Source organism: Gopherus flavomarginatus, chromosome 1, assembly GCF_025201925.1.
Source record: "Gopherus flavomarginatus isolate rGopFla2 chromosome 1, rGopFla2.mat.asm, whole genome shotgun sequence".
In the NCBI taxonomy this organism is placed as follows: Eukaryota; Metazoa; Chordata; order Testudines; family Testudinidae; genus Gopherus; species Gopherus flavomarginatus.
In genome coordinates this window covers 29,984,827-30,000,654 of record NC_066617.1, presented here as the reverse complement: position 1 = coordinate 30,000,654, position 15,828 = coordinate 29,984,827, and the positions used below count along the sequence as shown (strand labels likewise).

General features: G+C 39.1%; 1 protein-coding gene across 4 annotated transcripts in view; it reads right to left on the bottom strand.

The window, feature by feature from the left end:
• Nucleotides 1–497: 497 nt before the first annotated feature.
• The window catches only part of PIK3CG (phosphatidylinositol-4,5-bisphosphate 3-kinase catalytic subunit gamma), a 59,663-nt gene continuing 44,332 nt past the window's right edge, over nucleotides 498–15,828 (bottom strand). For all 4 annotated transcript variants that reach the window (XM_050925302.1, XM_050925323.1, XM_050925318.1 and 1 more), the window contains 4 exons: nucleotides 14,424–14,554; nucleotides 12,805–12,916; nucleotides 10,463–10,620; nucleotides 498–3,201 (listed from right to left, as the gene is read on the bottom strand). In XM_050925302.1, the coding sequence (XP_050781259.1) occupies nucleotides 2,920–3,201; nucleotides 10,463–10,620; nucleotides 12,805–12,916; nucleotides 14,424–14,554 (683 nt within the window). In that variant the 3' untranslated portion in view covers nucleotides 498–2,919. The remainder of the gene's footprint in view (nucleotides 3,202–10,462; nucleotides 10,621–12,804; nucleotides 12,917–14,423; nucleotides 14,555–15,828) is intronic.

Sequence of the window (15,828 nt, the reverse complement as noted above, 5' to 3'; positions counted from 1 at the left end):
AGGTTTTTTTTGTCAGCTTGCAGCACATAATAAACTGCTGATACATGCTTTAAACTTAGTAGTAGACTGTGAACTTCTCTCCCAGGGATAGATTGCTGTTAGATCTTTATTTACATGAACAGGTTTGCTTATGAATGGCATTATCTGGCAAAATTGCAACTGCTGTTTCTAATATTGCTGACTCCAGTGGTACTAATATTAACAGCAGAGAATTTACTTTAAATCATAGCATAATTTAAATCAAGTTTGCTTTAAAGAACTGAACCAAGGTTTATAAAATCCCATTAGAAAATGGGGGTTTGCCCTCAGGGTGGATAATCACGAAAATGGAGTCGTCTTTTGTTTCATATCAACCAAGTCTCTAGAATTAGGAGGGTTGGGAGAGCTGTTTGAAGAGTTCTAGACTTAATAAAAATTTCCTCCAAGCTGGGCTTTGAATAGCATTTCTTCCAGAAGTTCCATACAAGTTTTTTTTGAATTATTGGAGAAACAGACTATTTTTGAAAAAGAAATCCTTTTATTTCATGATTTATCATCAGACAATTCATTTCAGGACTATAGAGCACACACCCAAGAATATCGCATTAGACACAATACTAATCATTTTACACCTCAGCATGCTTTGAAAACCATTTTGCACAGGGTCATTATGTGACAGAATGGAAAATAATTTCATAACATGTAAGCATTTTGGATCTCCTCATCAAAATTTACCCTACACATCAAAAATACTTTGTGGAGAGCAACCAATTAAGCACCTAAATTTTAAAAACTAAAAATTCTGTTTCATAATTGAGATACCAACTACAGTACATCTATTACCAATCCTTTAAGAGAACATCAGTAGTTCTTGTTTAAAATCTAAGCAACAGTGTGAAATGGATACAAACAATAACAAATTAGCAAATCCAGTTGATCATCTGGGTTTAATGTAGAACTCATGTCATTATGTAATGAAAGAAGCAATTACATAGGCACAAGTGCAAATAGGCCATACTGTAAGCTGTCTTCTCTCTTTGGTAAAAATCAATTAATCAGCAGGGAGAGTATTAATAATTTAAGTCAGAAGCAAAATTCATGCTATAAACTGTTTTGCTTTTTCTTATTAATAGGATCAATTAATTATTTTCAGATATCCTATTAGAGAAATAGTTAAATATACACCTAATATTTGCCCCCAGTATTTCCTTGTCTTTTGATTTAGTTTATACTTAAATTAAAAAAAATTTAATTCCTTTCATAAATAGCTTGTCAATTATTTTTAAAATAACTTCAAAAATAAAACACTATAAATAGCAAAATATACACCATTTCAAAGATTACATTTTAGTTCCTGATTGGTATAACTTGAAATATGTCTCTGAAGAATAAACAACCTTTGGGCTTCTTAAACATTTGGCAAAATGTCAATTGTTGTTAGAGAAGATTCTTTTGGAGGAACAAGGAAATTACTTTTATAAAGCTTTTAATATATAGGCAGAATTCTAGTAATTGCACAAGAAAACTATATAAGCATCAAGATTCAATATAATATATTGGATGTTCATTTAAAAAAGGAACTAAAATGAAAATTGAAACACTTAAATTTAAAATTATCAGAGCAAACCCAGGAACTTTAAGGTAAAGGAGATGTTCTGTGGAAGGGCCAATTAGGTCTTTGGTTTTATGGTTCAGGAAGCTAAATCAATGGTAATGTAAGGTTCTTCCTAGTCCACAGTTTCTCAGCCCCTGTGTCAGGACACAAAATTGGGTCACCAGAATGTTTCAAAGGGTTTAGTGGCAGCTTCTGTGGCTCTAGTCCCACAGGGCTGGCTGGGCTCATCTCCCTCTTCCTAGCTTTGCAACCTTTGGGGTCCTAGCACCACTCAGCTTTGGGCCAGCTATCAACAGGACAGGAGTCCAAGTAGGCCAAATTTGAGTGAGTGACACTGCAACCTCATGAGCCAAATCACAACTCCACTCACACAAATTTAATCCAGTCAGGGAGGCGGGGCCACACCTGAGTGGCGCTGCAACCTTGGAGGCTGCAAGGCTGAGAGCCGAGCCCAGCCAGGCCTACAGCACAGGAGATGCAGGAGCCGCCACTGTGGGGTGAGTGCCGGGCAGGACCCCCACTTCCCCCCCCCTCCCCCCCAAGAGACAGGATCTGATTGAAACCATCCCAGGGCCTCTATCCTCAGACTATTTACTGGGTCACGACAAGCCATAAACATTTACAAATGGGTCCTGAGCCACTTCTTTTTACCATCAACTGTTTTTTCCACGAATGTAGTTAATTCCTCTTTCAGAGGTGGTAGATAGGTTAATGGAAAAATTCTTCTGTTGACCTAGCTATGGTTATACTGGCAGTTAGCATGAAACTATTCACAACCCTGAGCAACGTAGCTAGGTCAATCTAATTTTTAAATTTGGACTCTCTTTTAGGCCTAGTCAAGGGGAGTTAAGGAAAGGATGAAGGAGAATGAGGGTGAAGAATGCTTGGTAATAAAGCTATCCTGAAGTATACATCCTGCAGGGGCACTTACAAATCAGAGTATTTAAAATAAATAAAAATCCTCCATCTCTTGAAGGGCCTGATAAGGGCCTGCATAATTTAGGGGAAAGTCACAGGGCACCCATGTTTCAGTTCCCAGGCTCCACTCCCTGCTTTGCCTTTGTCTTCATTGTAGCTTTAGAAAAATGGGAAAATGGTAGGCCACATCAGCAAAGCTACTAACAAATAAAAAACAGTATTTGCAATGTCAGCAACTCCAGAAAATCTTTTTCTGTTAAGAAACAGTTTGCCATTTTTAGAAGTCCTATTTAACCTGTTAGCAAATTAAAAGGCAACTTTGATAGTTCAATTACTAGTAAGCTGTAAGTAAACACCCAGACTTGATAACTTTCTAGTTATGCATAGTTACTCACTTTACAGACACATTAGGCAGAATGCTTTTCTACTCCTTGTTTGATTCCAAGCACAAGATGTAGAAACCAGTTAAACTGCACAGTCCAGCCTTTATCTCTGCAAACCTCAATCTGATCTAGGAAATGCTTTTTAGCATCTTCCTCATTTTTACCTACAGTTAGAGCATCCCGGATATATTCAATATCTTCTTTGCTGGTTAATTGGGGCATTCCGGTCATTAGCATCATGGAAAACAGAATGATCAGCAGGTTTGTGTGATGTCGAAGAGCAAGATAAGCCTTCACACAAATGTCCTGCAAGAGGAAAGAAAGTTTTGTTGTTAACTAAGTGAGCAGACTGAAACAAAAGGTTTTAGGAAGCTCATTTAGGAACTTGCTTAAAATTGATTTACACAGTACTAATCAACCATGTTAAATTGCTGATGCTTAATTTCCTTACTATTCATTTTAAAAGAAACATTAAGCTAACTTCCCCATGGGTGGTGAAATTTATGGGCCCATGGTGCCCAGACACCAGGAATATTCCTGGTGCCCAGGTACTACAGACCCAGGTCGAGCCCTGTCTGAGGCAGAGTCTCTCCCTTGGCCCTGCCTTCTGCCCTGGGCATTCTCACGCTGTGCATCTCCGGGGCCATTTAGAACAGCCTAGGGCCCCCACTCACCACCGGCAGGGCAGTGGAGCTGGCAGCTGCCAGCCCACTCGCTCCACATGGCTGCCAGCTCCTCCCTGCAGCCCCTGGGCGGGGTGGGTCTATGTCCTGCCCCAAGTACCCCTGCAGCCAATGGGAAGCTGCGGGGGCAGTGCTTGGGGGTAGCAGCACATGGACACTCCTGGCCCGCCCTGCCTAGGAGCCCCAGGTAAGTGCTGCACCCCTCCACCCCCTCCCAGAGCCTGCACCTCCTTTCCCCACAACCCCTCCCTGCCCCCAAATTCCCTCTCAGAGCCTGCACCACAGCCCTCCACACTCCCTTCCAGAGCCTGCACCCCTCACCCCCTCCCACACCCCCAACCCTTGCCCAAGCTCACAGCCTACATCTAAACTCCATCTCAGATCCTGTACCCCTCCCAAAGCCCAACCTCTCACCTGTCCTGCACCCCAATCCCCTTGCCGACCCCAGGGTCTGCACTCCAGACCTCCTCCCCCAACCCAAACACCCTCCCAGAGCCTTAGACAAGTGGGGAGCAGAGTTGGGGGGGGCGGGTTCTGGGCACCATCAACATTTCTACAGACCTACCACCCCTGAACTTCCCCATCCATTGCTCTGGATGCACTAATAGCTATTGAGGCATGGGGCCGTGTTTTGTTGCAAAAACTAAAAGGCTTTTTGTAACAGCTTTACATAATTAATCAAACATAAGCTTTTTAGTGAAAAAGAGGATTTAAGTTTAATTTTCCTAATGCATGATGATTGCCAGTAACAATGAAAGAAATCTCATTAAATTTACCATCTTTCTCTAAAATCAGTAGCATTTCCTTTTATCATGGGAGAATCCAAACAAGCTCATTTTGTAATAAATTCAGCAGACCTTCTGGGGGAATATTTATTTTTTATATCTCTATACACTTTACAGAGATGATTACATGTTTAATGGAGAACACTGTTAAGGTTCATCTTGTTGATAGATAGCTATCATTTTCACCAGCTCTAGTTTTAAGTTACCCCATTTTTGCTGCAGGAGTGGTGTGTGTGTACGTACACATACACACCCGTCTACCCCGATATAACATGACCCAATATAACAGGAATTCAGATATAATGCGGTAAAGCAGCGCTCTGCGGGGGCGGAGCTGTGCACTCCAGTGGATCAAAGCAAGTTTCATATAACGCGGTTTCACCTATAACGCGGTAAGATTTATTTATTTATTTTTGGCTCCCAAGGACAGCGTTATATCGGGGTAGAGGTGTGTATATATGTATATAGTTGACTGCCATACTGAGCTCACTGGAGTAAGAATATATTTTCTGCTATCACTATTGCTTTATCACTTACCTATATACCTTATCTAATTATACTGGTACATCATTTAAAGCTTTAGAAAGGCAAACAGTCCTTATAGGTTGGTTAAATGTACAATGAATCAAAAGACTATTTAATAGAAAGTGACTAATTAGTAAACACTTTCATTTTATTTAAATCTGTATCACATTTACTTTTAGAAATAGTTTTCTCAAAACCAACAGAGCGAAGTAATGCAATGAAGCTCCATATTCAAGAAAACACTAATGCTAGAGTTAAGACAGTATGTTTCAATAGCTTAGAGGTAAAATCCTTCCAAGTAATAGTTATTAAAAAAATTCAAAACAAAACCAAGCAATAGAAAATAAAAAAATCAAAGTTAAATTTTATGGTAACGTCTATACTTCCAAGTGTATGAATTATCTTTAAGATTAGACTTTCCACAAATTTCAAAATAAGTCAGTTTAAGTTCCTTAAGCAATCAAAGGATTTCCAGGTAACTTTCTCCAAAATCCTATCAATATCCTATTGGAGTGTGTTCATTTTAAATCAGGGTTAGTTTTTTTTTAGTCCTTTAAGAGCCTGCATACCACCCCATTTTAACAAATAAATGTTAACTATGGAGCCATGACCATTAAGGGGGAAATTCTGCTTTCATGCCCTGCATCCCTTGGAAAGAGTGATCCCAGCACAGCTGTAGGAGTGACAAGAGCCAAACAGGTTAGGAAGATGTTCCAGAAGAAGGTTTTTAAATAATTTCTCACCTCTCCCAAACCTCTCCATTTGCCTAAAATTTTCCAAATAAATTCTTCAGTCAAATCTAAGATCAGTTGGTTTAGTGCTGACAAAGTTGGGGATAGATTATGTTGATCAGAATTGAGTTTATAATAGAAAACTCATTTCATCTGTAACTTTATGGGGATTAGTGTCTTTCTATATATTAATTTGTATATTCATTTCAAACAAGGAAATTTTGGCACAAAAACTAATGTGTATTCATTTCCCCTTGAAGGAGATGTGAGCACTTTTTATAGTTGTATCAGTTGATGAAATCAAAGAAATTTGGTTTCCAGCGAGACTATTTTCCCCTGGATGTTATATCTCAATATTGTTGGTGCCAGGGCAGAGGAACCATAGTGTCATAAAGAAAGTTGCTTCATCAGGTCTCACATTTAGTCTAAGGACACTGAGATTTCTGAGAATCTGCAATGACTTGCTAAAGCTAATTGTCTATGTATAATCTGAAGTGAGTTCTGAATTGGCACTCTCAAAGGATGCCGATATCTACTCTCTGAAGAGGCAGAGAGGTGAAAACCACATATGTATGCATCGAGGACATGAAGAAGATTCCCTCAGGTACATGGCTATAGACACACCTGAGGGTATCCTTGCAGGCACAATAAAGCAAAATGATCTCTGAAGACAGACATAGTGCAAGAAAGAAAAAAATCCCCTTAAACACACAACAAAAGGGACAAATGAGAGTACTTAGGTCCAAAAGCTATGCTAGATATTAGCTAGAACAGTGGTCCCAAACTGTGGGGTGCGCAGAGGAACATTCAGGGGTTGGGGGTGGCAAAGTCCTGGCCAGCCCCCATGGGAAGCAGGGAGGGAGTGCCACCTAGCTCTGCCCCAGCCTTGCCCCCCACCACAGCTCCGGCTTCCAGCCACAGCTCCGGACCTGCCCCCCAGCTGTGGCCCCACCCTCGGCCCCTGGTGCCTGGTCACTGCTCTGGCATCCCTACTACTGTTCATGCCACACACCCATGGCCACATGCCTGGCCCTGGCTTCTGATTGTGGCTCCAGGGGGTGGAGGGATGGACAGAGGTAAGGGGGTGCTACATGAAAAGTCTGGGGATCACTTTTAGAAGTTTTGGCACCTTTCTAATGTACACTGTCCAAAGTCACCTGTACAAACCCACTCTTCTCAACACACAATTTATTTTACAAATTAGTACTTTTAAATGAAGATGAGTTGTATTTTTCCCCTATCACTTTTTTCTAACAATCATCTACATGATTTGGTAGCCACAGGGTATCTCTTGAGGAAGTTGTTCAGGCATTATTAGAAAAATAACACAGCATTATCAAGTTTGTAGGGCAAAGCAAAATGCTAAGAGTGAAATATCTAAGCTAATAATAAAAACAAAAACAAAAACCCAGCAGACAGATGGCTCAAGATGCTAGAAATACAGGGTAAAACCAGAACATTTTTAAGGCTTCTGTAAATTAAAGGAGGACCAAACCTCTGATTCACAGATAATTTTGTTTTAAGAAGTCCTCCTATATGAAAAGGAGTTGCGAGATCCCAGCCAAAAAAGCTGGAAAATAAAAATTCAGTACCACTGGCACACTCTTGGACATTAAGAACAAAGAGAATTCTAAAGGCATTGAAGGCAGCCAGAAAATTCACCTACAAGGGCACTAAAATATTATTCTTCTCAGATCCGAGTTGAACTTCTAAATTGAACTTCTGTGGTAAAGACACAGAAAAGCGTCAATATTGCTTTCAGCAAAACAGAGTTTCAAGACATAGTTAGTATCCTTTCACATCTTAAGTCCACTAAATAACTATCAGAAAATGCAAAAGTTAGGTTAAGCTCTGATAGAAATAACCAAGACAATATTGTACCATGCGTCTTTGTTGCTAGCTTTATATGCCATGCCATTGGTAACTTTGGAAATGTAATAGCTAGCTGTATGTTATGTTGCATTATTCTTTATCAAAGATGCTATTTTTTAACTAACAGCTTCTTTAAGATCTGCCAAATAACATGGGGCTATGGTCTTCAGCAGCTGTCAGAGGGGCAAAATCAGACATTTTGAAGAGGAATAAACACCAGAGCAGTACATTACAGAAGATTTCTCTGAAGAATAAAACTGCAATATGGTTGAACATCAAATTAATATAAGGCACTCTTAAAAATTAATGAATGCTCAATAATGAACCTTTCCTTTAATACCTAGTAAGCAAAGTCAGTCACAACAAATGAAACACTTACTATTACAAAAGGTTATGATAACTAGCATTATTGAAATTAAAAAGATATTGCACATTTTAAAAAAATTCTATAACTAAAAATACAGCTTTAGTATAGGAAAGTATCTTATTTGGTGTTCTCACCTTATTTTTAACTTTCTTTTTATTGTTTTGAAGACAACAAGCCATTTAAAACATTGACAGAACACAAATTTTGAGACAGTACTGTAATATTGCGGAACTGCAAATGCAGTTACATTTTTTGTTATTATAGAAACCTCTCCCTAAATCCTCCCTCTTGTACATTTTGAAAAGATAAATAATTGACCAGTTTATACTATCAGAATTGTAGTTCAAGAAAATATGAATGGGTTAACTACTTTTTATCTGGTTATTGGCACGAACGGAAATTAGACCGCCCCATCTTACATGCAACAATGTCTGTATGATTTAGAGGACTGCAATTTAGATTTGGGGGGAAAGATTGTGATTTAAGGCCCACACCAGAATTCAGGTTTGTCTTCATTAGATATTTTTGCAGTAGTGTAGCTTCCCAGATCCCAGGGAAAGTCACTGTCCCATGTGCCAGTTTACACGGGTTCAGTGCATCAACACTGGGAAATTGCAGTACAGTGTAGCTACAATGTCTTCTCACAGTTCTCCTGGGGTATATTTTCTTGCTGTCTATCTAATCACTGCTTCCAGACTGAACATGACCTACCAATTCACACTGGCATTTGAACCCTACATTCAAGCATGGTTTACACAGCGTCTGCAATAGCACTTCTGCTCTGGTACACAGCTATGTTCGGTTCAAATCCTCCTTTGAAGGGGGGTTCAACTCTCCTATCTTCCAACAGCCAAGAAATGCCTAGCTTTATAAAGGGCTTTGCAATAGTTTGACTTTTAAACGTTCTATCATCTTACAAATATGGTGGATCTGCAGGTCACTTGGAATTCTGCACTGCTAGAGCAATGAAATCCATTCACACTAAGATGATGCTGGAACTGCTTTTGATTTAAAATAAAGGCTCAAAACTAGCAGTGGGTCCTCACTTACTTTTAGAAGCACAGGATGGAAAATGGCAGCTGCTTTGTGTTTAGAAATGGAAATTTTTGTTCCAGAAAAGCTTAGTTGAAGACAGAACAACACATGTATGTTCAAATATAGAAGATTTTACCCCGAAAATGCCTATTTTAAACATCTCAGAGGAGCAGCACTGGAAGCCATTATCTTATCTTATCTTAAGCCTACTACATAGGTTTCTTCTGCAGGTCCTATAAAAGACCACAATGTCATGTTCTTAGCCATTTTGGAAGGCCTCACTGTTAAAAACGATAGCACTCCAGAGAAGGAAACACTATCCTACACTTAGGACATATGAAAAAAATACTACAGAACCTACCATGGTTCAGGACAACTGGAAATTTCTATTCAGAAACAGAATTCCAGGACTGAAATAGGCATGCAGAGCAGGAATGAGCTGCCCTGACATAGCAGTTAAAAGTATGCACAGCACCTGCTCACACTATGGCTGACTCTAGCAAATTCCATTAGTCTTCTCTAATTTTATATATATATTGAAACTTAATAATAAACAAATAGTCTAGTGAAAATGACTCTATTAACTGGGTCTAACAGAATACATCACTGTATTCACACCCTAAACACTATTGTAATAATTTTTCCAAGACATGTCTTGTAAGGTATCATTTGAAATCTTGTTATGGTCAGTATTGTCCTGATAAAATGTGTGGCAACATTGCATGTAAAGTTATAAGATTGCCCTGTATGATGTTTTTTACATATGTTCCAAACCCCACAGCCCTGCCTAAACAAAGTTATTTTTCTGACTTTTATACCTCATTACTTGTACCCACTTAAAATCTCTTTGTAGTTAATAAACTTGTTTTACTGTACCATCTAATCCAATGTGTTTAAACTTAAGTGCCTGAATAATTATTTGAGATAATAAAATGTCATATCATTCCGCTTAAAGAGTAATGGAGTTAAAATATTTCGTACTGTTCAGGAAAAAGCTGGGCAGTACAATACATTTCTGGGGGGAAATCTGGGACTGGGGAGGTGTTGTGGTTACCTGGCAGTACAACCGAGGCTGGGGAGAGACACAGTGCAACCCAGAGCGGCTGGCAGGCTGCAGTTACACACAGACACTCAGGGTGTGGTTTGCATGCAAGAAGGCAGTTTGTGAGTGGCCCAGGTGCGAGCTACTTCAGCAAGGCAGTGTAAGGCATCCAAGGTTGCCAAGCAGGGGTGATACAGCTGCTCATTAGTCTGGACTGTATCCTGGTATGTCATACTGGGTGATCCCATTCAAAACATGAAATAGAGTAACAGGTCTTCCCATTCATTTCCATTGCAGGGTAATGCTGTGCCAAGAAGTGCCGTATGTGCCTTTTGAATTCTAGTTCCCATAATCATATAGGTAATTTGAGAATTTAGTTGGGCCTAAAATAGCCCAGAATTTGATTTTTGGTTCAGTGCATTCTATTAACAGAGGAGTCTTAAATTTTGAAGACTAAGGCACCAAATGCTAGTCTCAAAAAATTAAACATTGTTTAACTTATTTACATCAGAAGATTGACTCCTTACCTGAAATTTACTGAAATGCAGACTTGTCTTCTTTCCAGTAGTTCCCATGACAAAAAGAAAATCTGGTGTCAACACAAAAGGGACTCTTTCCTTATTAATTCCGAGGAAGCTTTTGTAATTCCCAAGAATATGACCAAAGTCAATATGAAAGAGATTACCTTCATAAGAAAGATAATTCAAGATTAGGCTGATAAATAAGTAGTAGACAAATATTTCCACTGGCATCCATAATACTATGGATAGCAACCTTATGATTTATCTTACATTAGTTTACTATAATATAACTCTGATTTACTAGAACAGACTATTTGTTCTCCTTTTTATACAGCATCATAGCCTCGGAGCAAAATATTTATTGTTCAAATTTATTTTTTGCATCCCTTAATAAGCAGGCAGAACTTCTATATCTTTATCTATTTCTCTTAGTGGCCTTGTTACTATTGTGATGTATATGTTATAAGGTCCCAAGTCACATGATAAAAAAAAAAAGCTGTACTATGAAAACTTGTGTCTTAAATCCATATCACCACATACCCTTGTGAAAAAGCCCCCATAAAATACAATAGAGGTGAAACAAATATGGTTCCACAGAAATTATTCCTTTAGGATTTAATACATAATGCAACCCTTTCTGTAGTTATTTTTAATCATCATATAAATATCTATAACAAAGATATTCCATAGTCACTAATTCCGTAAGATCTTTTCATAAAGGTATATAAATGCTTGAGTTCACTGGAAACCAAGCCATTTCACTAACAGCCTAATTCTGCTTTCTCTCATGGATTGGTAACTGGTTAAAAGATAGGAAAGAAAGGGTAGGAATAAATGGTCAGTTTTCAGAATGGAGAGCCATAAAATAGTGGTGTCCCCCAGGGATCTGTACTGGGCCCAGTCCTATTTTAACATATTCATAAACAATCTGGAAAAAGGGGTAAACAGTGAGGTGGCAAAATTTGCAGAGGATACAAAACTACTCAAGATAGTTAAGTCCCAGGAAGACTGCAAAGAGCTACAAAAGGATCTCACAAAACTGGGTGACTGGGCAACAAAATGGCAGATGAAATTTAATGTTGATAAATGCAAAGTAATGCACATTGGAAAACATAATCCTAACTATACATATACAATGATGAGGTCTAAGTAAGCTGTTACCACTCAATAAAGAGATGAGTCATTGTGGAGAGTTCTTTGAAATCATCCACTCAATGTGCATCACAGTCAAAAAAGTTAACAATGTTGGGAATCATCAAGAAAGGGATAGATAATAAGACAGAAAATATCATTTTGCCTCTATATAAATCCATGGTACGCCCCCACCTTGAATACTATGTGCAGATGTGGTTGCCTAATCTCAAAAAAGATATATTGGATTTGAAAGGTTCAGAAAAGGGCAACAAAAATGATTAGGGGTATAGAAAGCTTTCTGTATGAGGAGAGATTAATAAGACTGGGACTTTTCGGCTAAGGGGGCATATGATAGAGGTCTATAAAATCACAAGTGGCATAGAGAAAGTAAATAAGGCAGTGTTATTTACTCCTTCTCATAATACAAGAACAAGGGGCCACCAAATGAAATTAATAGCTAGCAGGTTTAAAACAAACACAAGAAAGTATTTTTTCATGCAACACACTGTCAGCCTCTGGAACGCCTTGCCAAAGGGTGTTGTGAAGGCCAATACTATAACGGTGTTCAAAAGGGAGCTAGATAGATTCATGGAAGATAGGTCCATCAATGGCTATTAGCCAGGATGTGCCAGAATGGTGTCCCTAGCCTCTGTTTGCCAGAAGCTGGGATTGGGTGAGAGGGCATGGATCACTTGATGATAACCTGTCTGTTCATTCCCTTTGGGGCACCTGCCATTGACCAGTCAGAGGACAGGATACTTTGGTCTGACCCAGTATGGCTGTTCTTATGCTCATTAAGCTTAATCAGAGTTGCGTCTATGTTTCTGATGGTAGAATCAGGGTGCTAAAGTTGTTGATTTTGTTTTACTTTTTTGGAATTTGGGTTTTACATACATTTAAAAAATTATACAGAAAAAACAGATGAAATAAATGTCCATAAAGCTAAACCAGTAGCACAGAATCTATGCACGTCAATAAAAATGTTACCAACCCTATTTATGTTACATGATTAAACATTTTCACCCTGACTTCCAGTCAGTGCAGTCTTACATATCTGTGAGTCAGTTTAAATACTAATGTTAATAAATAAAAGGTACAGGGATATGATGATTAATGAGTAAAATGTAAATATCAGTTAAATATCTGTTAAAACACACATCTACTAAAACATACCCAGTCCCTATTTTAAGTATGTAATTCATAAAAAACCTCACCTGATTCTGTAATCATAATGTTGTCATTGTGTCTGTCTCCTATTCCAAGTACAAAGGTTGCCACACAGTAACCAGAACAAGAATAAACAAATCTTTCCACTGCTGCCTGAAACTAATGAATAGCAAGAATAAAAGTAAGAATATTCTATTGCTTATATCAATGTTTCTCAAACTATTTCCCATTGTAGGCCACATCTGTGGAGGACTGGAGTTCTGGACGGGGAGCCAGCGGGCAGGGACTCTGAACCATGCCATATGGGGCTGGGTTGCAGCCCGATCTTGGACCTCGCCGGATGGCAACCCTGGACCACAGACCCCTGTTGTATGGGGATGGGTGGCAGCCCTGGACTGGACCTCTGTTGTGTAGGGCCAAGGGGAATCTCTGACCCCAGATCCCCACTGTGTGGGGCTGGCAACTCCAACCGTGGAGCCTGTAGGGCCGCGTGGCAGCCCTGGACTCCAGACCCCTGCTATGTGAGACCAGGTGGCAGCCCCAGAGGCCGTACTCTGTGGGGCCGGCTGGCAGCCCCAGATCCTCACCGAGCTGGGCAGCCCAGACCCTGCCATGCCAGGCAGCGAGGAAACCATAATCCACCACAGGGCCTGGCGACCTTTAGCACACAGCTGGGTTGCAGCTGTGTGCTAATTGGACCACATGTGGCCTGCAGACTGCAGGTAGAGAACCACTGGCTTATATAGAACACTTCACCTTCAAATATCAGTATAGGCACTAAGAACAGGATCCTACTCAGCACCTTGCAGGATCAGGCCCTTATTAATTACTTACCACAACACATTTGTGAGCTACATTTATATTGTTATCCCACTTTTACAGAGGAAAAAATCATGCAGAGAGGTTAATGATTTGCCCAAAGCCACACAGCAAATCAGTGTGAAAGCCTGTGTTAGCTTCCAGTCCTGTGCTTAACCTTAAACCATGCTGCCTTTTACAGCCTTCCTAAGGGCTTGTCTACACTTACCTCTGGAGCGATCGATCCAGCGGGGGTCAATTTATCGTGTCTAGTGAAGACACGATAAGTCGACCACCGAGCACTCTCCCGTCGACTCCGGTACTCCACTGGAGCGAGAAGCGTAGGTGGAGTCGACGGGGAACATCAGCAGTCGACCTACCGAAGTGCAGGAGTAAGTAGTGAAGTAAGTAGCTCTAAGTATGTCAACTTCAGCACGCTATTTTCGTAGCTGAAGTTGCGTAACTTAGACTGACTTAGCTCCTTCCCCCCAGTGTAGACCAGGCCTAACAGTCTAATCAGCTTGCCATGCATCACTTCCAAATATCATCAACAAAAGGGATAAAAAAGCATCTTGTTACTCAGGATTATGACTGTTAGCTTTCCTTTTGCCCTGTTACATCACACCCCATCATACACACCATAGTTCTTGTTCTGCTACAACACACAGTAACATTTATTTTTAAAGGAAAAACAAACTATGTTAATGAAACCTGTGAACCAATTTAAAACAACAACAAAACAGAATAATTTACAAAGAGGATGTAGGGTGTGTGTTACAGAACACTTTTGGGACTTTCAATGGGACTTGTGCACCTAAGTCACTTAGGTGCTTTTGATAATCCAATTCAAAAGTGTCTAAGAATTCACCTTTTCTTCAATCACACATCTGTCTTTCAGCCACTGATTTAATATTTCATCCTTAAATGCACCTGTGTTGCCAACTGTACTTTGCTGAATTTTGGCAATTGTTGTAGCATCTTTCACAATTTCAATCATTCCTACAAAAGACAGGGAGGAAATAAGAATTTTATTTTTGAAAACACTTTTATATATATACATATATATATAGAAGCAGTGCTGTCTGCGTATTATTTCATAGAACCACAAAGTCAGAGTGAAGGTCTTATATTCTGTTGAGATATTCACATTAAGAGGTTGCATTGTCACAATTCAAAGTCATTATGTCTCAAGCAACACTACAGTACAAATATTGCAAATGTAATATCTCCATCCAGGTACTGAAAAAGCTGAAAGTTGGTTCTTTTTTATATTTGATGTTAATGGAATGTAGATCTGAGTAGTCTCCATATTGCTGGAACATCAATCTGTGTGTTGGCTTACAAACAGTAGCTTCATATATATGTTGAATAAGATTGGGGAGAAGAATGAGATCTGGGGAAATCCGCAAGTAAATGCTCTGGCAGACCACTTGCCTATCATGACCCTCTGATTTTGGTCCAAGGGAATGTAACCTCTAGGAGACCTTGAAGTGGTGCACCAAAGAGTCACATATTGAAGAACACTAGTTTAACCTGAGAAAACATTCAGTAATGAGCTGAGACTGTTCCTTCATTTGACCAACAATATCCTTTTTTGTGGTACTGAGGGGTGCACAATTCTTAGATCCATCACATGGAAAAGGGAATCTAGGAAGTACAAAAGAATATAATTTTCTTGAAATAAAAAATTGGGAGCCTATTAAGAATTCATAAAAGAAGAGAGAGTAATGGCAGATTCCCCCCCCCGCCCCCGCAATTCTATTTTTATGTAATTGGATAGTTTTAAGATAAATTTATATGCAATAAAATTAAGTCTTATAGTTTCTGGAAAATAATACATTTTCTAAAAAAATGGTCTAACGGAGAGGCCGCAAAATTTGAAAACATTTTAACATTAACAGTTAATGTTAAAGTACATGTATCAAGTAATATTTTCATATATATTCATGTTTAATTTCCTCTGATTTTCATTTTATATAATTTGAATAGTAATCTCTCTGATTTTAAAAACATAGTATGTATTGAGAGAGAAATACCCTTTATATTGCAACATTCTGCATTTTAATAAGCATGAATTTGGGACTGCTGCATTGCTCAGAAATCACAAAGTTATGAATGCGTAATGCAGGTGACCTCCAAGCAATCTTGATGAAATCTCTCCACTGCAATATCACATTCTCTATGCCACATATTTTTAGCTTTCAGAAAAATTACTTGGAGATATTTTAGAGAATTCTTAATTTGAGCAGTACTGCCTATAAAGCAGTTTCTGC